General features: G+C 59.6%; 1 protein-coding gene across 6 annotated transcripts in view; it reads left to right on the top strand.

The window, feature by feature from the left end:
- The window catches only part of PHACTR3 (phosphatase and actin regulator 3), a 214,107-nt gene that overhangs the window by 98,302 nt on the left and 89,416 nt on the right, over positions 1-26,389 (top strand). For 3 of the 6 annotated variants that reach the window (XM_003983301.6, XM_045053423.1, XM_045053425.1), the window contains exons 2-4: positions 14,449-14,610; positions 18,229-18,306; positions 24,895-25,077. In XM_003983301.6, coding sequence (XP_003983350.2) covers positions 14,449-14,610; positions 18,229-18,306; positions 24,895-25,077 — 423 coding nt within the window. Of the gene's footprint in view, positions 1-14,448; positions 14,611-17,696; positions 17,721-18,228; positions 18,307-24,894; positions 25,078-26,389 lie in introns of those variants that run through there. The other 3 variants (XM_045053427.1, XM_045053424.1, XM_045053426.1) reach the window with 3 other exon arrangements.

The following is a 26,389-nucleotide window of genomic DNA, read 5'->3' as shown; positions in this document are numbered from 1 at the left end:
AAATATTCACGTACGGGTTTTCGCGTGGACGTATATTTTTAGTTCTTCGGGGTAAACACCTGGGAGCGAAATTGTCAGATGGCGATGCTGTGTAACCGCTCGGGAACCTGCCCAACCGTCTCCCACGGCGGCTGCCCCGCCTTACGTTCCCGTCAGTGGTGTGTTGAGGGTGACACTTCCTCACATCCTCACCCACACTCGTGAGGGTCCTTGAGCATCTCTGACCCCCGCCGTCACACTCGTCCTCAAAGGTTGCCTGGCGATCTACAAACCAGGCACCTGGCGATAGCACCCACCAGCTCTCGGCTACATGAGAGGCGGCACATCCACAGGCTCCCGAGGGTCAGGACGCCTTCGGGGGCAGGGCCCTTGCATTCTCTCCTGCCCGTGTTCATTTCCACCCCCCGCTCCCGCCGGAAGGACTGGGGATCTCAGGCCTCACTTCATTTACTTAATGGATGAGGAAGGAAATGATTTCTGAGGCCGAATGATTTCTGAGACCAGAACAGTCCCCATGGACTCCGTTTCAACAATGCACTTAAACTTCCACTTGGGGATTCACTCATTAGGCTGGGAACTGTGACCAAGGACCTTTCAACGTATGATGTTTATAAAGGGAGTTTGAGAATGATGACTTTCAAAAAGGCATTTAAGCGGGAAGGATTGGGGTCATTTTGGGGTCCCCAGTGTGTTTGGAGCTTGTAAAAGCAGCTGGACGCGGGGCGCACTTTGTGCTACCCTGGTCTGGTCTCGGGGGCGGGTGAGCAGCAGAGATGTGCCGCAGTCTCCCTCACCCGGTGAGATGTGCAGCCCCGTGTTTGTGTCCAGGGCCGTCACCGGTGCTGTGTGATCCCAGGCCAGTCGCTCAGCCCTGCGGGGCTACGTTTGTCTCTCTGGCGCCTGGCTCCCGACGGAAATGCACGTAAGATCAACAGGCGGTGAAGATTTTTTCTGGAGCAAGGTGGGAATGTGGATGTTCCAAGCTGCCGTTTTCCAGGTGGCTTCGCACATTGTTTTTTTCTGAATTGGACGTGCTCACCCCAACTCATTCTCATCGAGTCAGATGTATTCTAGGGCGTTTGTCCAGACCTCCATCATCGCCCTCAGGAGCCTTTCTCCCTCCAAGCACTTACTTGGGCTGTCACAGTACAGCTGTGAATTCAATTCTTTGATGTCCCTGTGTCCGTGAGCCCGGGTAGACAGTGAGCCCAGGTAGGCTATGAGCCCAGTGAGGGCAGGCACCATGTCACCCCAGTTTTGCTTGTCAGTGTCACCCTAGCACGTGGCACAGAGCAGATGGGGGTCTTCGTTTGGCTTTATTGCAAGGCGACCCTGGGACGTGGGTCTGAGAGCAAGTAACTCCTAAGAAAGTGGTCCGAGGAGGGACCGAAAGGGGAAGTCACGTCGGGAAGAGGAAGAGGCCGAGTCGGGGTGGTCTCGGGCAGGGCTGTGCAGAGAGCCACTGCCCCCGATCCCACAGGGGACCCTGGAGCGCGAGCAGCTCCTCAGATTTGTCTCTAACGGAGGCGAGGGGACGGCGCTTGACTCGTGTCAAGTCACCGGCTCAGGCCAGCCAGGCCGTGTCGACCCCCAGCACTGCTCGCTCTTTCACAGGGACACTGGGGGGGCCCGAGGTCGTGGCCTCGGGACGGTGGGGACCCGGGGAGAGCCTGCCCTGGGCTCAGGACACACCCAGGGTCCTGCCCACGTCCTCCTGGTCGTGCTTGGATGAATGGGGCTGCCACCTAGTTCCGAATTTGCGGTTTCTGGGGTGCTCTGACGCGGGAGAAGGTCTGCGATGGTCGGCGGACGTGGAGTTTCGGATTCCCACGGCCGGAGCGCTTTGAAATTCGTGATCCTTCACAGTTTTTAATTTAGGGTCATTGCCAGGTTTGCGTGAGACTTTATGCTTTTATGGCTCTTTCACATCTGCGTGAGTCGCGGTCCTGACGCACGTGTGGGTTATCGTTTGGCACCCCGGCCTCCTTCCTTCTGGACCCCAGAGTCCTGATGCTGCGAAGGGCGGGGTTGACAGGCAGAGGTCAGGCCGGGAGGCGCGGCGGCATTAAGCGCACAGGGAGCCTGCTCGGCTTGGTGTTGACCTGCCGCGGCCGGAACAATCGCGCGCTTCGTTCTCCGGGACATCGGTTTCGTCAGCGCTGGGTCAGGCCACCGCTCGAGGTGCAGGTGCATGGAAGAATGGAGGGCTGTCTGCTCTTTGTTCTACTGGAAGCCACCGCTCTTTTTGGTGGGTTTTATGGCTCTGACTCTGGCTTTATGACACGACAGAGGGCTCCACTGGGTCAGGACATAGTGTCTGTTCAAACTGAGGTAAAATTACCTAAATTTAACACTTGAAATCCCGAAATTTAACATTTTGACTCCTTAAAGGGTATGCTGGTGTGGCCTGAAGTACATTCACATTGTGGCGCAACCCCTAATTCTAGAACTTTCTTGTCACCGAAACGGAAACTCTGCCCGTCAGCAGCCGCTCCCATCCTCCCACCCCTCCCCCGCCCGTGGCCCAGTCATGGCGACCACTAATCCACGTTTGTCCGTTCTGGCCTTTTCGTGTAAGTGGACAGACACGTCTTTGTGCCTGCTTCTCTCTCTCAGCATCACGTCCTGGGGGCCCATCCACGTCGTGGCTCGTGTCAGTGCGTCATTCTTTCGGGCGTGTGATACGGCGCAGCCGTGTGGGAAACGGGCTGGCCCGTGAAACAGGGCACAGGGGCGCCTGGGTGGCTCAGTCGGTTAAGCATCTGACTTCAGCTCAGGTCAGGATCTCCCAGTTCATGGGTTCGAGCCCCGCATTGGTCTGCACTGACAGTATGCAGCCTGCTTGGCGTTCTGTCTCCCTCCCTGCCCCACAGGCACTCTTTCTTTCTCTCTCTTCCAGAATAAAAAAAAAAAAAACACACACAAAACAAAACCTGGAACAGAAGACCAGAAATCCCCCTCCTAGGTGTATACCCCAAAAGCACTAGAAATAGGTCTTCAAGCGAGCACTGGTCCACGAGTATTCCCACAGCGCTATGGTGGACCGACAAGCAAAATATACAACGAGATAGTCCTTTTCTTTAGTGTTTATCGCATCAGGTGTTGTCACTTTGGTAGGAATCTTATTGCGTCCGGAGACAGTCCTCTCCTTGGCACAGGGCCGCCAGCCTCACTCTCCGTCACGGCGCCCCTTCCGCTCATCGGCTCCTTGCCTGATTCCTTCCAGAATGTCTCTCGGGAACCTGCTGGGGCCGAGCCTGCAAGGCCCGTCCCAGTGGGGAGAGTCTGAGGGAGAACACACCAGAGGAGCAGGGCCCACGGAGCCAAGGACAGAGGACACGCTGGCACTGGGAACCCAGGGGCAAGAAGAGGTGGCCTGCGGAGGAGGGAGGAGGGAGGAGGGAGGAGGGAGGGATGGGCCCCTCCAGGAGCTGCCAAGTGTGGGGCTGCGGGGGTGGGAAGAGCCCCCGGCGGCCGGAGCTGCTGGTGAGGGAGAGGCCAGGGCTGAGGAACAAAGTGGGATTTTATTCTGACGCCCGTGGAAGCCCCTGGAGCGGGTTAAGCAGGGTGAGGTGGGGGGAAGGGATCGTGGCATGACATGACCGGGGTCAGACGTTGTAGGCGACTGGGAGCCGCGAGGGGGGCCGGGCCCGGGGTGCAGGAGCAGAAGACAGTGCAGGTCAACGTCTAGTTGTCCGTTCTGCTGTTGCCACCCATTTCCCCTAGACCTTGGGTCTGGGAGGGCAGGGCCGGGTCTCGGGCCCAGAGCGGTGCTCCGGAAGGAGCACTTGAGTGTGAGTCCGTCAGTCCGGTGTGCAGTGAGGCGGGGGGTGGACAGAGCTGACTGCCACGTGAGAGCGGCTCCCAGGGGCCCCGCAGCGGTGGAGAGCAGTGACTGGGGCCAGGGTTAGCCCTGCGGCCATCAGCTGGGGCTGGCCCTGCCTGGGGGACCCCCGGGGGGCTGTCTCCCAGCAGCCAGAGACTCTGGGCATGCTCTGAGCAGGCAGGTGTCACCGGCTCTTGCCTATTCCCAGAAGGTGTGCATTGTGCAGACTTGCTGGGTCGCTGAGCCGTCTCGGCCCCGCTGTCACTTCTGTGATGGCACCAGGGGAGCCGGGGCCGGGACAGGGCCTGTGGTGAAGCTAGGAGCCAGGGGGACAGCAAAGTGCAGGTGCTCAGGCAGGGCGGCCTTTGCTCTCAGGGGAGGGTCTCGGGGGCAGCGTCACATCCACCCCTGAGGGGCCAGAAGGAGGCGGCGTGGGGCCAGAAAGTGTGGCTAAAAAGCATCAAGTTCAGAAAGAGCTCAACTTGGTAAAGCCTGAGAAACGTCTGATTGTGTAGGATTATAAACTTCAGCTACGCCTGCACTAGGACCCTGGGTAGGGACAGTTGGTTCTCAAATGCTTGCTGAGCCCTCACTGAACCCTCCTGAGCTCTATGTTTGGGCCTGAGCAGGGGGCGGTTACATGGGACACACTTGGTCCCTGCTCTCCTGGTCACATAGCCGAGAAGGACATTCAGTTCACGGATAGGCAAATCAAGAGCTAATTCTAAATTATACTGAAGTCTATGGTGAAAAACCCATAACAGGTGGGTACGGAGGATGGGACCGTGAGGTACGCGTAGGAGTTCATCAGGGAAGAGTGTTGCCTCCAGAAGGATTGGCATGGGGGCAGCCCTGTGTCAGGAGGAATTGAGCGGGAAGCAGAAGGGAGATAGTGGAGGGAAGCAGGGGGCGTGGGTGGAGAACAGCTTAAAGAAGCAGTCACCTGGGGGCGCCTGGGTGGCTCAAAGGACTCTCGATTTCGGCTCAGGTCATGACCTCACGGTTTCATGAATTCAAGCCCCGCCTCGGGCTCTGTGCTGACTGCGCGTGGAACCTGCTTGGGATTCTCTCTCTGTGCCCCTCCCCCGCTCTCTTTCTCACTCTCTAAATAAATAAATAAATAAATAAATAAATAAAAGTAGAAGGATTGGGGTCACAGTTGGGGTCTTGGGTTTCACCAGAAAAGTCACAGTGACATTAAGCAGGAAAGTAATGCGAGACCCTGCTGGGGGGGGGGGGGGGGGGGGGGGGGGGGGCGGGGGCTTAAGCGGATGCTGGGAAACCAGTCTGAGGCTAGAGTTGGAGGTGGGTAGTGACACTGGCTGGACCCTAGGGGTCAGCAGCGAGAGTGAAGGTAAGGGATCCTGAGCCAAAGCCATTCCTTCCCGCCTTCTTTCTCCTCCCGGGGTCCAGTGGGACTTTTCCCCGAAGACGTTTCCGAAGGGACCACCTAAGGCAGGGGTCAGCTCCCAGAGCACGTGTGCCTTCCACTGGTGTTTATAAATCAAGCTTGATTAAAGCGTCTCCGCGCCTATTATTTAGGTATCGTGGATGGCTCTCATGCAGCGGCCCGGTTAGTTGCCACAGAGATTGTCTGGCCCTTTACAGAAAGCATTGGCCCATCCCTGACCCGAGCGGCATGAACGTGGGACCCATTTTCAAGATGCAAATCTGTTGGCTCAGACTCTTCCCAGCCTTTACGTGTGTGTAATTCCTCTCAGAAATGCTAAAAGCACGCGTATTTCTAAAAATTAACATTTGTCCATAAGCTCTGACTGGCATGTAAGAGCCTCATGTCACACTTCAGCGTGGAAAGTCTGGGCTGGGGCTTGGGCTTTGAAGGCAGTGGGGAATATTACTTATCTCCGTTTATAGTGCGATGCTGACGTCTCTCGGTGCGCTGTTTTACGGTTTATCCTTTCTCTGAAATACGCGTTTTTCTCCCCTCTGTAGAAGAAGATCTTTAGGCGGCTGTCTTTAAAAGCAGCTTTTCGTCTTTGCAAAGCCCGTGGGCTTCTTGCTGAGCAATTTCTGCAGGAGTTTGCCGACGTGCAAGTGCAGACCAACCTACTAAGCGCGACGCCGACAACACCGGTGTCCGAGACGCCAAAGGTGGCTTCCGGGTCCCCCCTTTCACCGTCCCCAACGCCACGGCCCTCGTGGTCTAATTCCTCGTTGCAAACCCCACGCAGCCTTTTCAGACCCACCTGATTTGCAGATTTGAGCTGATTTTCACTTGGAGAACCGGCCATATGTCTGGCAGACGTCAGCGACCATTGGCAGGATCACGGGGTTGATGCTGAACAGATGGTTTCTCTCGTCCCGTGCGCTGGTTTTCCCACCAGACGTGCGAGGCAGAAAGAAACCACTTTGAGGAGGCCTTGGTTTCTGCACTGGCGTCGGGGCGTAGATGGTACCCACTGTCCCGTCTGTTTTCTCCTCACCATTGCTGTGCGGGGGCCCCGGGCAGCTACATGGCTCAGAGCCGTGGGAAGTTTCAAAGCCCAGCTTCTGCAAAGGTCTTAGAGAATCCCGTTATCTTTGGAACCCAGATATTAGGGATGAGACTTTTATATTCTAAAAATAAATTGTCGTGAACACTTCTTAGCAGGAATACATTAAAAAATTTTTTTAATGTTTCTTTTTGAGAGAGAAAGCGAGAGAGAGAGAGAGAGTGCATGAACGGGGGAGGGTCAGAGAGAGAGGGAGACACAGAATCCGAAGCAGGCTCCAGGCTCCGAGCCGTCGGCACAGAGCCCGACGCGGGGCTCGAACTCACAGACCGCGAGATCATGACCTGAGCCAAAGTCGGACGCTCAACCGACTGAGCCCCCCGGGCGCCCCCTGCAGGAATATGTTTAAACTGCTTCATCTCACGTCTCCTGCTCGAAGTCTGTTGCTGCCCCAGCCTGTGTGTGGTTATGGTTATGGCTGTCTGGGCAACGAGGTGTAAATAGGGGTTGCCTGATCTGTCTGTTTAGGAAGAGCTGGTGAAACGGCCGTATACGGTTGCCTACTGCAGGACTTCTCAGAGCGTTCACTGTGATCATTCGCGGCAGCCCTTCAGGGAGGGCTTCTAGTGTAGGCAGCGTTTTCCCATCGGTCTTTACCCACAGAACATCTCCCAAGCTAGGGTTCCATGGAACATGCTTTGGGAAACGCTGGTGTCGCCCCAGTGCGAGCTCTACATCCAAAAGCCTGGGCTCCTGTGCCAGCCCTGCCACTTACCGGCTGTGTGACTCCCCATACGTGGGTCCTGTCCCCTCAGCCTCCTCTTCCCAAATGGCAAATGGAGCTGGAAACGTAGCCCCTGCCTCCTGGGGTCGTTTGCTTGGAATGAACGTGCCAATGAATTTGGCGGCTGCCCTCGGCCTTCTAAACCGTGTTCTCCTACGACGAAGCGTCCGTTCGATCCGCAGGGTCCCGGGGCTCGTGTTCACTCCGACGCCTCGCCAGGGTCTCCTGTTGCCTTCCCTGTGTTTCTTGGGCGCCTCGGCTGACGGGCAGGGCCGAGAAAGCCTCCGTCTGTGTCAAGGGCCGCTCGTGGTGGCCGCCGGGGGAGCGGATGGGCCAGCCTGAAGCCTGGAAGTTGCTTAGGGATTGTAATTATCTCCTGCCGTCCAGGGGCGCAGAGGTGACTCCGGGTCGCTGTTAATAACCAGTGACCTGCATTTGGATTCCACCTCAGTTTTTCTACCGCAAGATCAATGTCTCTCATTCATTCATTTATTCACTCAGTCCATCATTCATTTACCCCACACACCGGGTGCCGTGCTGGGCGCCCGAGGAGGAGTGGGAGCCTGCTCTTGGGGTCCTCGTGGCCTTTACTGGTGAGGCCGCGGTTATCCGCACGGGGGCTGTAAGGGACCACAGGTTCTGATGGACAGGCTCGCAGAGCAGCAGGAAAATCCCGCAGAGGTCCTGGGATAGAGCCATCGGCCCTTAGAAGTTCTTCTCCCCTTTAAGTAAATTCACCCTTCTTCCTGCATCCCTGCCCTCTCCCTCCCCACCCCGGCGACCTGTCCCCGCCTCCACTCCCGGCCACGGTTACGTGGAGTGGACTCACGTAGGTGTTCGGCTCTGGGCCCTGGTTCTGTCCGTATTGATCAGTGCTCCCCAGATATCCTGCTCTAAGGTCGTCACTCAAGAATTTTCCAGGAATGGGGACAGTCAAACCACAGTCCTTGTACATCTGGGAGACTTAAAATCCATTTTGAAAATCTGGGTTTGGAGGTTCAGACGCGTCCTGGTGGTGGTTCAATTAAAACACCGAGAACTTCCTTCGTAGACAGCTGTCAGGACACATCTTTCGTGGCCTGGCCACAAGCCGTGGGTCTTTCGATGCTAAGTGCCACGGTTTTGCTCCACGCTGCTTTGATGCTTAGGTCTGCTCCAGCCCTGGCTTTCGCCCCTCATCCCCGACAGTGCCGTCTTCGCCCGCTCCGTGTGATCTAGCGAGGGGGTTAGGATGAGGGCTTTTGGAGCGGACTTCCTGACTTGTAAGCATCCTGTCACCTTAGCTGTGTGACCTGGGAAAGTTATCTCACACCTTTGTGCCTCCGGCTTCCTCGTTGTCACATATGGGGGATGAAAAGACTGACCTGCCTGCTGAGGTCTTTTTTTTTTTTTTTTTTTAAGTTTATTTATTTATTTGGAGAGAGAGAAACAGAGAGAATGAGAGAGCCCATGAGCAGGGGAGGGCAGAGGGAGAGGGAGAGAGAGAATCCTGAGCCGACTCCCCACTGTCAGCACAGAGCCCAGCATGGGACTCAAACTCACAAACTGCGAGATCACGACCTGAGCTGAAGTCAAGACTCAGACACTCAACCAGCTGAGCCACCCAAGCGCCTCCGCCTTCTAGGGTCTTGATGGGAACGAAAGGAGCTGATTCGTGTTCGGTGCTCAGGACGGGGCTTGTCGCACAACACAGCAAGTGCTCCGTAGATGTGCTGTTGCTGGAACAGACCTGGGTGTTCCTGATCCTTCCCTGTGCACCAATGCCCCAGGTGGAGGGCTCTCCCGGCTCTGATGAGGGCTCTCACTCAGCAACATCTCTGGATCCCTCCCTCCTTTCTGCGCCGGCCTGCGACCCTCATGCTGCCTGTCCCCTCTCAGAGAGCCTCCCTGCCTGCAGCCTGGCTCCCTGCAGCCGTCATCCACACGGCACTCGGTGAGGCCCCTTCACAGCGCTGGTCCTCTGTGCCTCCCCTGCCCTCCCCATTCCAGAAACCCCGAGCTCCAGGATGAAGGCTCTCAGATTTGAGTGCCCAGACCCACGCTGGCAAATTGGTAACACCAAGGACGACACAGTTTTATTCATTTATGTATGTTTTTAAATGTTTGTTTTTGAGAGAGAGAGAGCAAGCAGGGGAGGGGCAGAGAGGGGGGGGGGGGTAGACAGAGGACCTGAAGCGGGTTCCACACTGTCAGCCCAGAGCCTGACGCAGGGCTGGAACCCACCAACCGTGAGATCATGACCTGAGCCGAAGTGGGACGCTCAACCGACTGGGCCACCCAGGCGCCCCCGCGTCGTTTCTTATTCACTTATCAATATACTTTTAATTAAAAGAGTCCTCTCTTACCGTGAGGTTATTTTCTGCCTATTATTTATGGTCAGTGGTGGTGATAATACATGACAGTCTCGTGCAGGTGTATTTGCGTGTGTGTGCGTGTGTGTGTTGGTCGTTAATCGGCAGTGTAGGAAGTTGGCATCTCTGAGCACGTCCGTCTCCCACGTGGAAGTTTTACGGGGCTTCTGGACCTCCAAGATGAGGACGCCAGACCTTGCTTTTCTGCCTCATCTCCCATCGCCCAAATACCACGTCCTGTCGTGCTTTGATGGATTCGCACCCTTTATTCAGCTACTCAACCTCCAAGGCCGCAATCAAGTATCACCCGCCCCCCCCAGCAGCCTTCTCAGAGCCCGCCTCCCTCCATGCAGAGCAGCTCTGGCCCCGGGCGGGCCTCACCTGATGCCTGCTGCCTGAGTTTGGGAATGAATGAATGTATGAAGCAAGCAGAAAGCGGTCTTCCGATTTGGGCTGATAGAGAGGGCGCCTGTCTGTCTTCCCTGCGAGGCCAGCCACTCAGCTTGTGGGGGTCATCAGCGAGTGGGGTCCCCTCCGTGGTGTGTTTTGGGGAGAGGCCAAGTGCTAGAAGAGGGAGACAGGTCAGTCGATGGAAGATGGGGAAGCAGAAATGCCCGGGGTCACTAAGGAGTGGACTCTGGAGTCCGATGGACGGGGGTCGGATCCAGGCGCCAGAGTCACAGGCCAAGCAGGTGTTCGTTTGAGTACCTCCCGTGTAAAGATGCGAGGGGCCCACGGTGAACGAGACAGCCACAGCTCCTGTTCTCACGGACAGGACTTCGTTTGTCCAGGTGAGAAAGACAGATGGCAATTGTAAACAGTACGTCCCTGGAGGATGTCCGAGAGCTATCGGAGCGAGGGTGGAGGGGATGTCATGAAGGAAGGGGCTGGCCCTGGGCCAGGCATGAAAATGAACCCGTAAGCTCAGTCATGGTGGCCTTCCCGGCCTTGTCCTAGAGCGGTACCTCAACGTAGGTCTGTGGGATCCATCGGTGGGGGAGGGAGGCAGGGTTGGGGACCAGGAGAGGGCTGGAGTGTGGGGGGGCGGAGCCGTCTCGTGTCAGCAGGCCGGGCCACCTGCCCCATCCATCATTTGGGAACCCGGGACGCCTCCCGCCTGCCCTGTGGCTGCCAGTTTCACTTCCTCACGCAGATGTGGGGAAACATGTTTCATTAATTAACTGCTAATGCTTCACAGGTGGCAGAGGTGGCCCGGGAACAGCCCTGCTGTGTCATTCGGAGGCTGGAGGGATGTGCTAATGTGTCTGCACCCCCGGGAATGCCCCCGGTGGGGGAAGGGGGCTCCCCAGCAGCCCGAGAGAGACACTGGGTGAACTCACGGGCTGGAGGTAGAGGGAGGAGGGCAGGGGCGCCAACCGCCCTCCCCCCACCCCCCCGGGACACACACATGCGGGAACACAGCCACTCCTGCGTACACACGTGTCCCCGTGCACACCCACCCTTGGTGTGCCCAGGAGGACACACACCTGCCTCTTGCTCACACAGACCCCGGGCACACAGTCGGGGAGAGTGGTGCCCTCTCTGTCCTCGAGGTGCTTGTGATCCCTCGCTGGAGGGTACAGCGTCTGTTCTGACGTTTCTGTCCTTGCGCCTGGTCCTGGGCTGAGCCCCGCAGTGGGGGAGGCGGAGGAGGGAGGGGGTGCTGGGGGTGCAGCCCTCAGCCTTCTGGAGCCTGCTGCCCTGGGCTTTTGCTCCCCGATGACAGCAGGTCCCCGAGGCGTTGCTCAGACGAACGTGTCTGTCCTGGTCGAGCGAGGCGGATATTTGCTAAATGGACAAATCAGATCTTTTTTTTTTTTTAATATGAAATTTATTGTCAAATTGGCTTCCATACAACTCCCAGTGCTCATCGCAACAGGTGCCCTCCTCAGTGCCCAGCACCCACCTTCCCCTCCCCCCCACCCCCCATCAGCCCTCAGTTTATTCTGTTTTTAATGAGATGAAGATCCCTCAATGGCTCCCTGATGAATTTCGAGTCAAGTTCGAGCCCTTGGGGCCCCTGCCCTTTCTGTGCTCCAGGCCGTGCGTGAGGACCCTGTGTGTCAGAGGGGCGTTGGGAACCCCGGTACCTGCTCCAGCCGCTAGGGGCAGAGGTGGGGGGGCAGGGAGTCCAGGGACTCACACGATGATGGTGGGGAGGACGGAGAGGGTGGGGAGGAAGGCGATGGCGAAGAGGGAGACTCTGCCGCTCGGCCCACCTTCCATGGGTTCAAGCAAGCCACGTTCAAGCAAGCCGAGCCCCGGGCAGGGATTTGGGAAGTCCCGTGCCCTCGGTTCCCCAGCGAGGCCAGGGCAGGCGTGAGGGTGCAGGGAGGGGTGGTGCCAGCACGCCCTCCCCCGTTAGTGAGTGACAGAGCCAGCATGTGAACCCCAGATGCCTGGTTGTAGCACCTGCTTTCTTAACAACTGCACCCTACTGCCTCCCATAGCATGCTGCGTGCCGTGAATGTCGCCGCGCAGGGAGGACGACTGTGAATAGGGGGCGGAGATGAGTGGGTGGCCACCAGGAGCAGCTCTGGGGAGCTACACAGACGTGGTGATCAATCTGCACTTTGTGCTACAGGAGAAGGGGAAGGGCAGGGAGCGTGCGGAACGGCGATGTGATCAGTTGTATTTGTAAGGGTGGGGATCGCGGGGAGACCGGCTGGAAGGCCTTGTGGGGCATGCGGGGGAGCCGGCGGCGGCCGGTGGCCTGGACCAGGGTCACGGGTTCTACTTTGTGCTGCTCTGTTTTTGCTTTGGCTGCTAGGAAACTCGGAGCCGCGTGTGTGCCCTCCTCTGGATTTCCACACTCCTCGTGTGGGGCATGTGTGTTTCTGTGACGCCACCTTTTGTGGAGTGGTGACAATGGTCCATTGTCCCTCTGCACATCTCTGGGGATCTTCATTTTCACACCAGCCCAAGGCCTGGGGAGACCTGGCCAGTTCTCTTCCGCAGGACAGCGGCTCTCCTTGTGCCGTGTGGCTCTGACCCACACGCTTGAACCTGGCGCCCGTAGGCAGGAGAGGATGGTAAGACACAGTAAGCTGCTTCTGGGAGGAGAAGGGCCTGTCTGCATCCCGCGGCTGGAGCACGGTGCTGGGGAGATGGTGGGGGGGGATCCGCGACAGGTGCCCTGGGGCTTCCTTGGCTCCCCCCCCCCACCGGGCCCCTGCTGGGTGCCGGGTACTGGGGACAAGCTCGAGCAAGCTCGTCTCTCAACAAGACACCCCTAAGCTTGTTCTTCCACGCGGGTTGCTTTGTAGACCACCGGGGACAGTCTCCTGTATGTAGTTAGCGCTCAATTAATAACAGCCAGAGAGAGCGGCCGCACAACCTGGGTGGCTGGGACAGTCCTGCTTTGTGCCTTCTGTTGGTGTCTTACCCATTTGTGTCCTGCTCTGGGAGATAAATTCACACAGTCACCGTAGAGGCAGCTTCCAGATACGAGAGGGGTCCGGGCTCAGGCCCGCAAGGTCATGCCCGACCTCCGGCGTTTTCTCGCTCTGTGGGTCCACAAGATGACTCACTGCTCTGAGCCTCAGTGTGCTCATCTGTAAAATGGATATGATAGGAGTCCTGTATCTCATAGATTTACTGTGAGGGTAAAGTTAGTTGGTACCTGGCCAGGAACAAGCAGTGACTTTTACTCCAGGATAATTCTTTTGTTCCTCATATAATAGAAATTACTGTGAAAATTTCTACCAGAACTGGCATGGTCTTAGACACCAGAGTGTCTGTATGGTCTTAAAACGTAGTTAATATCATTCTACATGGATTGTAACATACTCTCAATCAACTGTGTGTTATATATGTTTACCTAAGTTTCCAGCCTCTGGGGCCACCCTGCATTTTCCTTTGAATGCTGGATGTCAGGGACGATCATTATCTTTATTTTACACGTGTGGAAACTGAGGCTCGGAGGGGCTGGGTGCCGTGAGCCCTGGCTGGCTGCTCCTAGCCCAGGTGGCTCGTCTCTGGGGCGTCTATCATCTGGGGCACCGGGCCAGGTCTGGCCCCTCTGGTGGCCTCTCACTGAGGACCCTCCCGATACCCCCTCACTCCAGCCCTGCTCATCCAGCATATTTGGGCCCCTCTGGGGCTTCTTTTTTTTTTTTTTTTTATTAAAAATTTTTTTTTCAACGTTTATTTATTTTTGGGACAGAGAGAGACAGAGCATGAACGGGGGAGGGGAAGAGAGAGAGGGAGACACAGAATCGGAAACAGGCTCCAGGCTCCGAGCCATCAGCCCAGAGCCTGACGCGGGGCTCGAACTCCCGGACCGCGAGATCGTGACCTGGCTGAAGTCGGACGCTTAACCGACTGCGCCACCCAGGCGCCCCCCCTCTGGGGCTTCTTACCTCTTTATAAACTCAGGCTCCCAGCCCCTGCTTGTGCATCGCAGTGAGGTGAATTAACCCACTGCCTGTGGGACTAAATGTGTTCTGGGTGGCACGTGTGTGTGCGTGTGTGTGTGCACGTGGGGTGTCCTGGCCGGGGTCTGGGCACCGGTGCCGGCAGCCATGCTGGGTGGGGAGCACTGGCGGGTCTGTGAACCCCCACCCGAGTGACACTGAGAGGTTAAAACTCAGCACACCCAGGGCCTCGTCACTGCCCTGTCCCAGGAGGGGTTTGGGGCATCTTGAGCTTTCCCCCCATCCTCCCGGGCGCCGGCTCGAGCTCTGGTCTGAGCTGTGCCCGTGGGACAGGGGTTCCGGGCGGGCAGTGGAGACAGCAGCCGTCTGGCTCACGTGACTCTGCACTTTGACCGTCTTGTCCGCTGCACTGTTTTCCGTTCTCACCGATCTTTTTCCTTAAACAATGAACACATCGCGAGCTACAGAGCGGCCTGTGGAGAAGCATGTGTCTTTCTCTTCCCGGGCCCCACAGTAGCAAGTGTCCCCCGTTGCTCCAGGGCCCCACGGACGTTTTCTCTGCCCCGGGCTTTGGAGAATCACCGGTGGCCCCGTGGGTGAGGGGAGCCACGCGGGATTGGTGATCACCCGGCCCCTCCTTGGTGTGCTCGCCTTGCAGATGAGATGGACCCAGCCCCCCCAGCGCGCTCCGAGTATCTGGTCTCAGGGACCCGAACCCCCCCCGTGAGGAGGAACAGCAAACTGGCCACCCTGGGCAGGATCTTCAAGCCCTGGAAATGGAGGAAGAAGAAAAACGAAAAACTGAAGCAGACCACATCCGGTGAGCATGGGGGACAGGGAGCCGGTGCCACTGTCCCCGAGCTTCTCGATGCTGACGTTGTCTCCCCCTCCCCCACGGGGGGGCGGGCTCCCACAGCAGGGGCGGCTCGGCCTTTGGGTCCCTTCCTTCCTCTGGCACAGGCCCCACCCACCCGGCTGGGGGCGGGGCCAGCACCGGGCACACCTGCAGCCCACTGCCCGCCCAGACCCACGGGGCACACGGGTGGATGGGACCTTGTTCATGCGCACCTGGGGGTCCCTGCGGGGCAGGGAGGCCAGCTGGTGACGGCAGTCCTTGCCGACCACACTGCAGTAGCACGCGCCCAGCCCCCACACCCGGACCCGCACTTCGGGGGCCTGCCGTCCCTAGGAGCCCCCCAGGTGATTCAGAGGGCCAGGACCCTCATCTCGGCCCCAATTCCCGCAGGCTCCTCCTCTTGCCGGAAGCCAGGGCCGCCGGCTCCAGGGCTCCTAAGCTCTTCCCGAGGAGGGTGCCCACAGGCAGTGCCCCCCCAACGCCCTCCCACCACCGGGTCCAGAAGCCCCCTTCCGTCACTCACCTGCGGCCCCATCCTTACATCCTGCCGGTCCCAGCTCTGTGGGAAGTTGGGTTGCGGCGGGTTGTACCGTTGCCCCTGCCCCCTCGAAATCCACCCCTGAAGCTACGGCCACGAGACAACCACGCGGACACATGTGGTGACAGCCATACAGCAGGCCGTGATAGCGAGCAGTGACCAACCAGACACTCAGAGCACCCCCGTCACCCACGTTACCGTGACCCCGCCCATCTCAGGGAGGGCAAGCCGGTCCCGCGGCCAAGGTCTGGTTCTCGAGTGAGAGGGTGTCCTTGGTGAAGGGGAGGGGGGCCGGTGCCGTGAGAAGCAAACCCCACGGGCCTCGCCGCTGAGCTGTGCACCTGTTAGCTACGGCTGGAAACAATTAGTGAGGGAGACGCGCATGTGGAATTAGTCTAGGCCTTGGGGACCAGCCTGGTAAGTGCCCGTCTCGGGCTGCTGTCTCTGACGGTCCCCAGGGCCCCTGTCTCCTTCCCAGCCCTGAAGCCGTGCGGCGTGCAGAGACAGGGCTACCCCAACAGGTCTTTCCCTCACACCTGTTACACGTTTTACAAATTTTTTTTAACCCCCTGAGAAGCTGATTGACCCGTTCTCCTTGTCCACAAGGGCAGCGCATCAGTGTTACTGCAGGAATCTCAAACACCTGTGAGCCAGGGACAGCGTAGACGGGGGACCCAGGCCCCGCGCACTTAGGGCTCTCCGCCCAGCGGGGAGTGGGGCGACAGACCAGTGAGCATGCGTGCAAGCATGCGAGACGTCACGGCTCCGGTGGGGCCCCAGGGGAGCTGAGCAGGTGCTGGGGAGGAGTGCGGAGGGGTGGGGTGGGTGGGCAGATCTGAGAAGGCTCGGGTGAGGAGGCACCGTTGAACTGAGATGTGATTGGCCCCTTGAGAAAAGCAGGGCAAAGCATTGCAGCAGAGGGAACAGTTCACTCCAAGGCACGGAGTTGGGGAAGGCACCAGGGCCCAGAGCAGGGTGGCCTCCGTGACCTGGGGAGCCCCTGATGCTCTCTGGGCCGTGGGATTGGAGGGTCGAGCCGTGCAGGCCCCCTCGGCACTGTGCTGCCACTGAGTGGCCTGGAGGTTCGTCAGGATGCTGTGGGGTCCCTGTAGATGCATGGAAGGTCTCCAGGTTAACACCTGCAGGATCCCCACCTGGAGGCCCTTTATCAGGCATCTGGCCATCTCAGGAGCAGGACTGCATTTCGTTTACTTATTCCAGACCATTCTTCCCCGCAAAGTGTGGGATGGTAGTTATTTCAGCTTTTCAAAAACGCCATTTCACAAGCACTATTGGTTAGCGTGAGAGGAAGTCAATCTGATGGTGATTTCAAGACACTAACGAAGCCGGCAGTGGTCTGGGCGGGGCGGGAGGGGCAGCGTCATGGGGACGGCTCCCAGAGGCTGCAGTTGGGGAAGTGGCCCCGAGCCGGCACCTGCTGTGGGGGGCTGGCTCGGTGATAGGGGCGGCCCCCTGAGACGGGACAGCAGACGCTCGCAGCTGCCTCTTTGGGGTGTTGGGAGGGCTCAGGAGTCAGAGCAGACAATGTCCTGTGTGTGAGCCGGGCCCCCGTGAGCGTGACCCGAGCTGGCTGGCTGATCACGCGGCTCTTTGGACCTCCACCCCCGTTCTGCGCACCCCTGTCTGTGAGGCTGGACAGCAGCCCCTCTACTCACACCTCCCAAAGTCAGAGTTCAGTGTCTCAGTTTCGTGCATACTTCTGGCCCCCGGACATTGGATTGGAAATTGGGCTAAAAAAGGAAATTATGCTCCCTTTGCCGGAAAACGTCTTCCTGCTGGTATGTTTGGCTTTTCCCTGTCCGTCTTCAGCTGTCGGTGTGAGCGCCCTGAGGGAGGCCGGCCCGGACATTCCAGCACAGCCTGGGCTTCCCAGACCCCTACCTCCCAGTCCCTCTGGTTCTGGGTCATTCCACGGCCCCAGGTGTAGACGCTTCTCATCCCTTCTGGGTCATTCCACGGCCCCAGGTGTAGATGCTTCTCATCCAGCTTCCCCAGCGCTGCCTCCAGGCAGAGGCCATGCCTGTCTGGCTCCCCCATGCCTTTACAACGTAGGTGCTCAGTTAATGCTTTATTAGTTCTAAGCATTTGAGCAGCTCTGTTATCCCTGCCGGCTGGCTCCCACTCGAGCCCTGGAGGGAGGGGGGCTGAATTGTTTCTGCTTCCCAGGGACACCCCGGCGCGTGCTCAGTAGATATTTTTGGCTAAGTGACTTCCTCGTCCTTACCTGTTTGTCCTCTGGTGCCAGTCTTTAAGCTCCGAGGGGAGAGGCCGGCTCCGGTCTGTGCTCCCCGCTGCAGCCCCCACCGGGCAGAACGCTGGTACACACGGGTGACCCATAGGCCCTCTGGGATCAGGCTTAGTAGCCAGCAATTTGCATCTTTCAAAGAAGGGGGTCCAAGGAATTGCATGGGGTCGTATTTGGAAATTGAGTTCTAACTGTAGGCAGATAGTTTTCTGGACAGATGAAGAAAAGAAGACCAGCAAGCAGAGTGAGCCCCCAGCCTCGCGAGTAGGGGTGAGTGGGAGCTGGCACCCTGGCCGGGCCCCGCCCCCGTCCTCCCTCCCTGTCTGGCAACTTCTCTGAAAGCTTTAAAGCCCGGGGTTTTCTCGGAGGAACTTCTGGGAAGGCAGTGGTCACAAAAGACCATGCTCTGACCAGAGCTCTAGAGCCACCAGGGTGTCTGGGAACATAACAGGACCCACAGAAAAGCGCCCCCGGGTATTGGGGGTGGAGGGAAGGTGCGGTCCTGGGCCGGTAAGTTGGGAAGCCTTTGGCGGAGGGTAGGCATGTGCAGGAGTCAGCGTAGGGAAGCGTTAGCCGAGGCGTTGCTTTGCAGATGAATCACAGAAATCGTTGCCTTGAACAGTGCGCTCAATGTGCTCCCCTCCGCCGTGCGTACGTGCAACGCTCATCAGGCTGTGTAGTAAGAAAGCTTGGAAGTCCCCAACGGCGCTCCCCGCCCGGTGGCCCCCAGCCCCGTGGTCTTGCCCGTGACTCACCGGCCTATTTGTATGTTGTGCAGCACTGGAGAAGAAGATGGCCGGCAGGCAAGGTCGGGAGGAGCTCATCAAGAAGGGTCTCCTGGAGATGATGGAGCGGGGTAAGTGGGGCCACCACGGTGGCAGGTGCTGGGCCAGGGCGCCCGGCAAAGGTCAAGGGCGGAACGGTGATCCGGGAAGCCGGGTATCGGGATACAGGGGCTGGACCCGAAGGAGGCCATTCACCGTCGGGTCCCTCTGTGAGGTTACGGGGCCACCTCTGCAAGCGGCCCGGAGCTAACGCCTGTGGGGCCACGTCCGGCGGCTTCCTGCCCTAGCTGGGCCCGGGCCAGGCCACTGCCGGGCCCTGGTTCCCCACGAAGTGGCAGGATTGGCTTTTGGTTTTTTCCTGTTGACGTCATTGTTCCCGATGCGGGCGAGTTGTTTTTACTCGCACGGCCGTCTAGTACCCTTGCTGGTCCTTGTGACGTGTGGACGGCTTTCTGGGTGCTGAGCGTCCTCACCCTCACCCCTTCACAGCACCCTCAGCCCCCCGGGAGCGCTCGGATGCTGCTCACACTGTGCCCTGGAGGCCTCGCCACGGTGACATCCGCGTGGCCACCTCTGCGTCTTTGAGAAACACCACCTGTTGTGGCTCGCGGGTCATTCGTAACGTTCGTGGCCTCCCCGCCTCGTCCTGCTCTCTGGGTGATGACGAGGCACGGGACTCAGGGCCCGACGCACACCTTTTGTGGGTCCTCCTCCTCTGGGACTCTGGTGTCCCCTCCACCTCACCGCCGCTGGGAGCTCTCTCTCGAGCTGGACCAAGCTCTTGCCTCCTGACTGAAGGGTCCTGGCCTCCCGGAGCCAGTTCCCAGAGGGTGTGAGGGCACATGGCGCCCCTACCCCCTTCCTGTCCTAGATCTCACTAGCGTGTTTGTCGTTTGGCCCAGGAATCAGGGCCTGGAAGGGACCCCGCGAAGCCAGGGCATCCGGATGTATACCAGGCTCCGCCCCCGTCCTGCCGGTCTGCTCTCAAACCCCCTGTGGTCTTTGTCCTCATGTCTCTTCTTCAGCTTCAAAGAGTGAAGTGTTTTTGGTTTTAATTTTATTTATTTATTTTGAGAGAGAGAGAGGGAGAGAGAGAATCCCAAGCAGGCTCTGTGCTGTCAGCTCAGAGCCCGATGCGGGGCTCGGTCCGACAAACCGAGAGATCATGACCTGAGCTGAGATCGAGAGTCGGACGCTGAACCGACCGAGCCACCCAGGTGCCCACAGAGTGAAGTATTTTGAGGACGCCGTCTTCCTGGGAAACCAACACAGCAGATGGCTCACGACTGATGATCTGACTTGCGTGTAAGAGGAGAGCTCGGTACCCAGTCCTTCAGGGTTCGGATGCCGAACGTTCCGACTCTCGGGTTTGGGGGGATGTCATTGCTGATAGGAACTTGGACTGTGTTAGTCTGGATGGGACAAAACAGCTCCAAATCCTGCATTTTGAGCATGTTTCCAGCCAACCTTCCTTTGGATCTTGGGGAAGGGGGATGGGAAATGAAAACAGACTTGAGGCCTGTGTATCATCTATCATAGAAAATACTATCGCTGGTGCATGAAAAGTAAGTGGACGGATTTGATTGCTGTCAGGAAAACAGAGGGGTGGGTGCAGAACCGAAGGGGAGTCTTCCAGAAGAGCAGTCTGCCTTATCCTCAGCTCTGAACCTTTGTTAAACGGTTTTGTCTGATGACTGATGGGCCATATGGAGCAGGCGGGGTCTGGCTTTGGCCCCCAGAGTGTCATCTGCCACCCCCCCCTTTAGATCACACTTTGTCTCGCCGAGTGATTATGAACCGGGAACCAGGTGGGTCCGACACACGGTCTCCTTCCTCAGGGGTTGAAACCGTGCTCATTAAGTGATGCCACAGGAGATGGTCCCACGATGCAGGATCACCACGGAGGGGGTAGGGTGAGCACCTGGAGAACAAGACCCCGGGACCCGACCTGGGCAGGGGGCCATGGGGTCATGTCTGCGGGGGATCCCAGGGCCCTGGGAGAGCAGGCTCGTTCTCAGAGCGAGCAGCGCTGTGCGTTAGCTTCGCCAGGCGCGCTCTTGGATTAAATGCCCTGGGGGCGGGACCCACGCGGCTGGACTTCACGGTACCTCCCCAGCTGCCTCTGGCTTTGGTGCCACCGAGGCTGAGAAACAGAGAGAGCGGGGAACTGGGACGTATCTTCCAGCCCTGGAGGGCCCGCGGTGGAAGGGAGAAGGTGGGTGAGGGGCAGGCAGGTAGGAAGCGTGGAGGGGGCCCTGGGTCTGACAGAGCCTTGTATCTTCCCTGCACCCCGCCCCCCCGGAAGCTACCGGGTGACAAAGGCACTTCCAAGTGGCCGCAGGAGCCCGGGGCAGCACAGGGGCACGGGCTGAGCGGGTCTGCGGTGAGCCTGCCCAGCGTGTCGCTGAGGCGGGCATGCTAGGGAAGCAGGGTGCCTCTGGGAGGCGGCCTGGGGCCGGGGGGAGGAGGGGGACGTGCTCGTGTCATGCACTTTCCTCCATGTGCTCCAGCTCCTGAGGCTGCAGGGACAGCAGGATCTAGGACGGTGCTTGGCATCAGGCTCCTGGGGCACCTCCTGCCCCACACTGGGGTTTGTGCCAAGCACTTGCTTAGAAAATGCCTTTTCCCACTGGGGGTGGGGTCAAGTCCTGGTCAGGCCGTGTGCGCCCGGATTTGTTCTGGTATTGGGATGGCCGGCTGGGTGCTGGGAATCCTTGGTGGGGGTGCCGAGTGCCCCCTTCCGGGTCTGGGCTCGGAGCTGAGCCTCCTCCCCTCCACTGGCCTCCGTGTAGCCTCGGTGTGGGGGTGAGCCCCCGCTCCGGGGTTCGGAGGAAGGACTCCGTGGCCAGCACCTGCTGCCAGCCAGGCTGCTTGTCTGCAGCCGGAGCACCTCCCTGTGGCCAAGTGGTACCCAGGGCTTCATGCCCAGCGGGCGCCTGGGTGGTGGGTGTGGGTGACAGTGACCAAGGGGCCCAGAGAGGCCGCCACGGGCTCGGGTCACAGACCCTGCAGAGCTGCCCCAGACCTCACCCGTGCCCTTCTTTGGCCAGGACAAAGCCACACACGTGCACGGTCTCCGTGTGTGTCACCTGGGGGTTTGCCCACCCCTAGAGCAGTCAGCAGCCTAATGATGTGAGCTGGTCCCCGGGAGGGGACTGCAGGGAAGAGCCCCGGGGTCCCCGGGAGATGAGCCCGTGTCCCTCCCGGGCGTGTGGTTTTATGAGGCCGTCTGACCCCCCACCCCCCTTGTTCCTGCAAGTCTGCTGATGTGCCGGGTGTGCGCGGGGAGGGGGCAGGTGACCCTTCCCTGCTTTGGCCAGGCTCCGCCGACTCCTGGGTGACTGGCGAGGGCCAGCAGCGTCCCAGCCCCTCCGCCGCGTCCTAGCCCACGGGACAGGAGCCTGCACATTTCCCCCCAGTGACTTTGCTCCGTCTTCCCGCGTGCGTCCACTCGGCATTTGCTTCAGTAACTGGAGGAATCTCCCGTTCCAGCACCGGGTGTAAAAAAGATACTTGTGTTCGGTGACCCGAGAGACGCGTGGTTTCCTTCCTCGGGGAGGGGGGGTTGGGCGGCGACGAGTCAGGTGCATCTGGCTGCTACGTGGCAGGAAGGCCGGGCGCGGTGCGTGTGTTTGCGGCACGTTCCTGTCGCCGTGGCCGCTCTGTGTGACACCGGTGGTCCACCGTGTGCCCCTCCACAGCCCCCGGGGGGAGGACGGACATTCGATGGAGGGCAGGCCGGGAGGGAGGGCTGGCTGAACGGTGAGGCACAGGGGACAAGCCACCCACATCTCCTCGCCACCCCCCCCAATGGCGTTTCTAGGCAACGGCCCTGCCAGCAGGGCTATTTTGGGAACTGCCAACTTTTCATTGAACGTGATTATGAACCGGGGCTCTGAGCGCAGCCCAGAAAGGTCCTACAAGTGCTCTGAGCGGGGACGCAGGGGAGGGCCCCTAAGTCCGCGTGTTCGGGGAGGATGAAGCCTTGGCTGAGCTGGCCACGGGCTGCAGGCCTCTGGGCCCCACACGGGCGAGTTCTGGTCACGTGATTGTCGTTGGTGATGACTAGGGGAGGGTCGTGGGTTCAAACAGTGGTCGTCCCTGGCTGCCAGCGGCCTGTCCTTTCGAAGGAGGGGTGTGCCTCTGTAAGCGGCGGGCGGCAGCCTCCCCTCGCGGAGGTGTGCGGTCTGGCCGAGACGGTGCTGTGTCCCCGGCAGGCAGGCCCCTCGGTGCCAGCTGTGCTCTGCGCCCTGCCACCGAGGACCAAGTAAGCTGGTGGCAGAGACCGTCACGACTGCATGTCGAGTCCGTGTAAATCAGCCCTGAGCGACGTCCGGGAAAGTGTAGTTTTGAGCTTTGTGACGTTCAGCTATGCCCACTGGGTCCGCGCCCTTGGCTGGCATCTGGGTCTTTGCCTGCGCCAGGGCGGGTTGGCAGACCATCGCTGCAAGTCTGCAGCAGGTCTGGTCCGGGAGCAGGTTTTGCAAGGCCCTCGGGCTGGGCACGGTTTTTAAACTTAAAGGGTTTTGTGAAAATTAAAAAAGAACGCAGTACCTGCCGTGTGGGCCACAAAGTCTAAAATACCAGCTGTCTCCTTTTTTGGAAGAGGCTTCTGGCTCCTCGTCTAGGACCTTTGGTCAGCTGACCTGGCTGCATAGCCGAGCCCTTCCCAGCCCCAAATCTCCAGACTTCCGGCTGGCCGGCCTCTCTGCCCTTCCCTGGGGAGAGGGCTGTGCAGCCGGGGGGGGGGGGGGGGTCTTGGTGGGCATCAGCTGCGACTCCCGTCCCTTTGGGGTCCCACGCCGGGCACCAGGCCCCAGTCCCGGGTGCGGCGAGGATCCTGCTGAGGGAGCCTGTCACCCTCACGTGGGCGCGCGGGCTCAGCCCAGGGGCCGGGCCCTCAGGCTTCCTTGTCAGGCCTCATCAAGGGCAGTAACGATAATTGCAAGCACATGTCGCGTGCCTGCTCTTGGCCAGGTGCGTGGTGTAGCGGAACTGATTTAATTCCCACGTGGAGGCCGTGAAGCAAGTAGCGATGTTGTTACCCCCGTCTCGGAGGCCGGGAAGCGGATGCCCAGAGGTGTCTGCCGTGGGATGGGAGGCATGGGTAGGGTGACCTACTTCTTGTCCAACTTTGGGGGTGAAAGGGACGTTGTTGGGGGACACGAGGGCAGCAGGTAGGGAGGGAGACAGGCGGAGGCGGAAGGGGCCTGACTCTGAGACCGACCCCCGCACCCCCCGCCACGGGGATGGGAAGCAGCTCTCCCGAGCCAGGCTGACCTCCCCGCCGTGCCGTCTCCCCACGGAGGGACGTGTGTGGGTCACACTGCTGCTCTGTGCCGTGGTGACCTCCCTGAACTGGCCGTGACACCTGAGGGGGCCGTGCAGGTGCCCCGTGCATGGGTCGGTGCTCTGTGTCTCAGAAGGGGTGATGGTTATCAGCTGGCTGTGTCCCAGCCCGGACCCGCCCTCTGGTGGCCATGCGACTGGGCCGGTTATGCACCTGGGCACAAAGCCCCCCCTTCATTTTCAGTCAAAGGCCACACCCTCCCAAGTTCCAGCAGCCGAGCCCCCAAGCAAGGGGAGACACTGGATCCTTGTTTCAGCCCTACTAGGAACCTGGGGTCATTTTTTGAAGCAATATTTTTAAGTTTATTTATTTATTTTGAGAGAGAGAAGGAGCATGAGTGGGAGAGCGGCAGACAGAGGGAGAGAGAGAATCCCAAGCAAGCTCAGCACTGTCAGCATGGAGCCCGACGTGGGGCTTGAACCCATGAACTACCAGATCATGACCTGAGCCAAAACCAAGAGTCGGATGCTTAACGGACTGAGCCACTCGGGCACCGTGAGCCTGGGGTTATTTTTTCCTGAGAAGGCCACCTGTCTAGACCGAGGGACTCCCCGCTCTGTGCCCCTAGTCCTGGGCTTGCGGTGCCTCGGAGTGTGAGCCCCCTGCCGGCAAGGACTGACTTGTTCATCCCCGCCTCCCTGGGTGGGCCCAGTCCCAGACTCACAGTGGGGGACTGAGAAGGTTTGCGTACCAGGGACCTGATTGTGGAATGGTGGGTGCAAACGTGGATTGGTTACCGGTAGCCGTGACAATGTCCTGTGGCAGATGCCTGCAGCACCTCAGGGCATACGGCAGCCAGGGTCTGTTGTCCCGTCTGGGTTGACCTCTGCTGCCAGGACAGGAGCAGCTCAGGTTTGCACCGTCTGCCTCTCGCCCCGGCCCGCTGGCCCCGCGTGTCCCAGCAGCGAGGGCAGCGGTGGCTTGACTGCAGGAGCCTGCGAGCACTTTTAAAGGCACAGCTGCGTCCAACCTGCGGATGCGCTGTTGGTCGAGCGAGCCGCAGGGCGGAGACCAGCGTGGGAGTGGGGGGCGTGCACTACGGAGGTGGGTGGAGGCTTTCCTAGGCTCCCATAGGCAGGCGGTGCACAGAGGCCCCGGGGACGGCGGGGGACAGGGGGGTGAGGCAGTGCTGGGACTCCCTTAAGAAGACCGGATGTGGAGGGGGACTCCGGGGGGTGGCGTGGGGAAGAACTGAAGGGGCACCACAGCAGGGCCTGGGATGGCACGTCTCCCAGGAAGGCACCCCGCGTGAGTGCAAGCGTGTCGGAAGGGAGGCGCGGGCTCCGCTGACCGCCGCGTTTCCTTACAGATGCTGAGAGCAAAGTGTGCAATCCTGACGGGGGCCCCCGAGCGGCACAGAGCGAACCGTCCACCCCCAAGCAGGAGATGCTGACTTCAGAAGAAGCCCAGCCAGGAAGCCCTTTGGCCACCGGGACAGACCAGCCTTCCCTGGACGCACCACTGCCCTCGGACTCCCATTCTGACGATGCAGGTACGGCTGTAACCGTGCGGGGCTGAGCCACTGCCGGGATGGCCGTTGGCTGGGTGGCAGCCGAGGTCCCTGGCCACGGCCTGGACAATAGCTCTGGTAGAATCCTGTCCTTGGAGGCACAGCCATGCTCTGGGCTCCGAGCCCTGCCATACTTTGCCGTGTGCAGTTTAAACTCTGCCGGGGCATTTTTCTCTGGCTCTTCCCGGGACAGTGTCTTGCCACTGGGAACGTCTGAGCAGGAAAATTCTCTCCAGGGGAGCGAGCCGGTGTCCGTACGGGCATCCTCGTTGACCCCAAGACAGGAGGGCGGGATGGGGTCGAGGGACCTTCCGAGTGGCCCAGATCCTCAGCAGGTGGCTGTGTCCTCCACAGAGCATGACCCCAGTGCCCGGCGCACAGCGCCCGGAGCCGTGTGGTGCATGTAGGGCGTCGGATGCCATGTTCCTCGTGCAGGGCTGTCCTCGCCACCTTGCCGAAGGGCGTGCTGCATGTGTTGCTTGAAACCTCTTTTCCCAGCTCTCTTAAGCGGGAAGAACAGTAGTTCTCATTCGGTGCCGTTTGAAGGTAGTGTGCACCGCTCTGAGCCTCCGTGGGGACGGCGGGGGCCGTGGCCGTGGTGGTTTTCACTGACTGGACCAGACGGGCCAGCTGTGGGTGAGGTGGGGAGGAAGGGAAGGCAGAGAGGAGGCAAAACACGAGCCCCCCGAAGGAGCCCGTGGTGCTTTGAAGCACCCGCATCTCCTCTGACCCATTAGCTTTTTTGCAGAAATACTCGGGGGGACCTCACCGTCAAGCTGGGAACTTCTCCCCTCGTAAAAATTACAAGCTATAAGTACGCCAGGCACAGGGTGGGGGTTGGAAGTTGAACCGTCTGCACAAGCGTGGCAGGTTGGAAATCCAGGCCGTGTGGACAGGCCTGCTGGGGCTTCTGTGGCTTTGGAGCCAGGTGGGCATCTGTTCTCTGCTGCCTTCTTCTGCCAAACAAGGCTCACACCGACGCTTTCCACTGGCCGCCCCGGCCGGCACTAGTGGGCACCTGCTGAGAGCCGTGCCCCGCCCTCCCTGGGGGTGGCTGTGCCTCCCCAGTCTTACCCCAGCTTGAAGATGTGATAGGAGTTTGCGGTCTGAAGAGCTGTGACCCTTGGGACAGTCCTGGCCTCTCCTACAGAGACCCTCTCAGCATATGCCTGTGCCCCGGTGGCCCCAAGCATCAGGCTTGCGTCAAAGTGGTGGTCGGCCTGACCCCGCCTGAGCCCTGCCCCTTGGCCGCCCAGCCTCCCGTGTGCTAGCCTGCTGCACCCAGCCCCCTACT

This window comes from Felis catus, chromosome A3 (assembly GCF_018350175.1).
Source record: "Felis catus isolate Fca126 chromosome A3, F.catus_Fca126_mat1.0, whole genome shotgun sequence".
NCBI classification, from domain to species: Eukaryota; Metazoa; Chordata; class Mammalia; order Carnivora; family Felidae; genus Felis; species Felis catus.
Note: the sequence above shows the minus strand (reverse complement) of the source record. Positions and strands in the feature narration are given on the sequence as shown.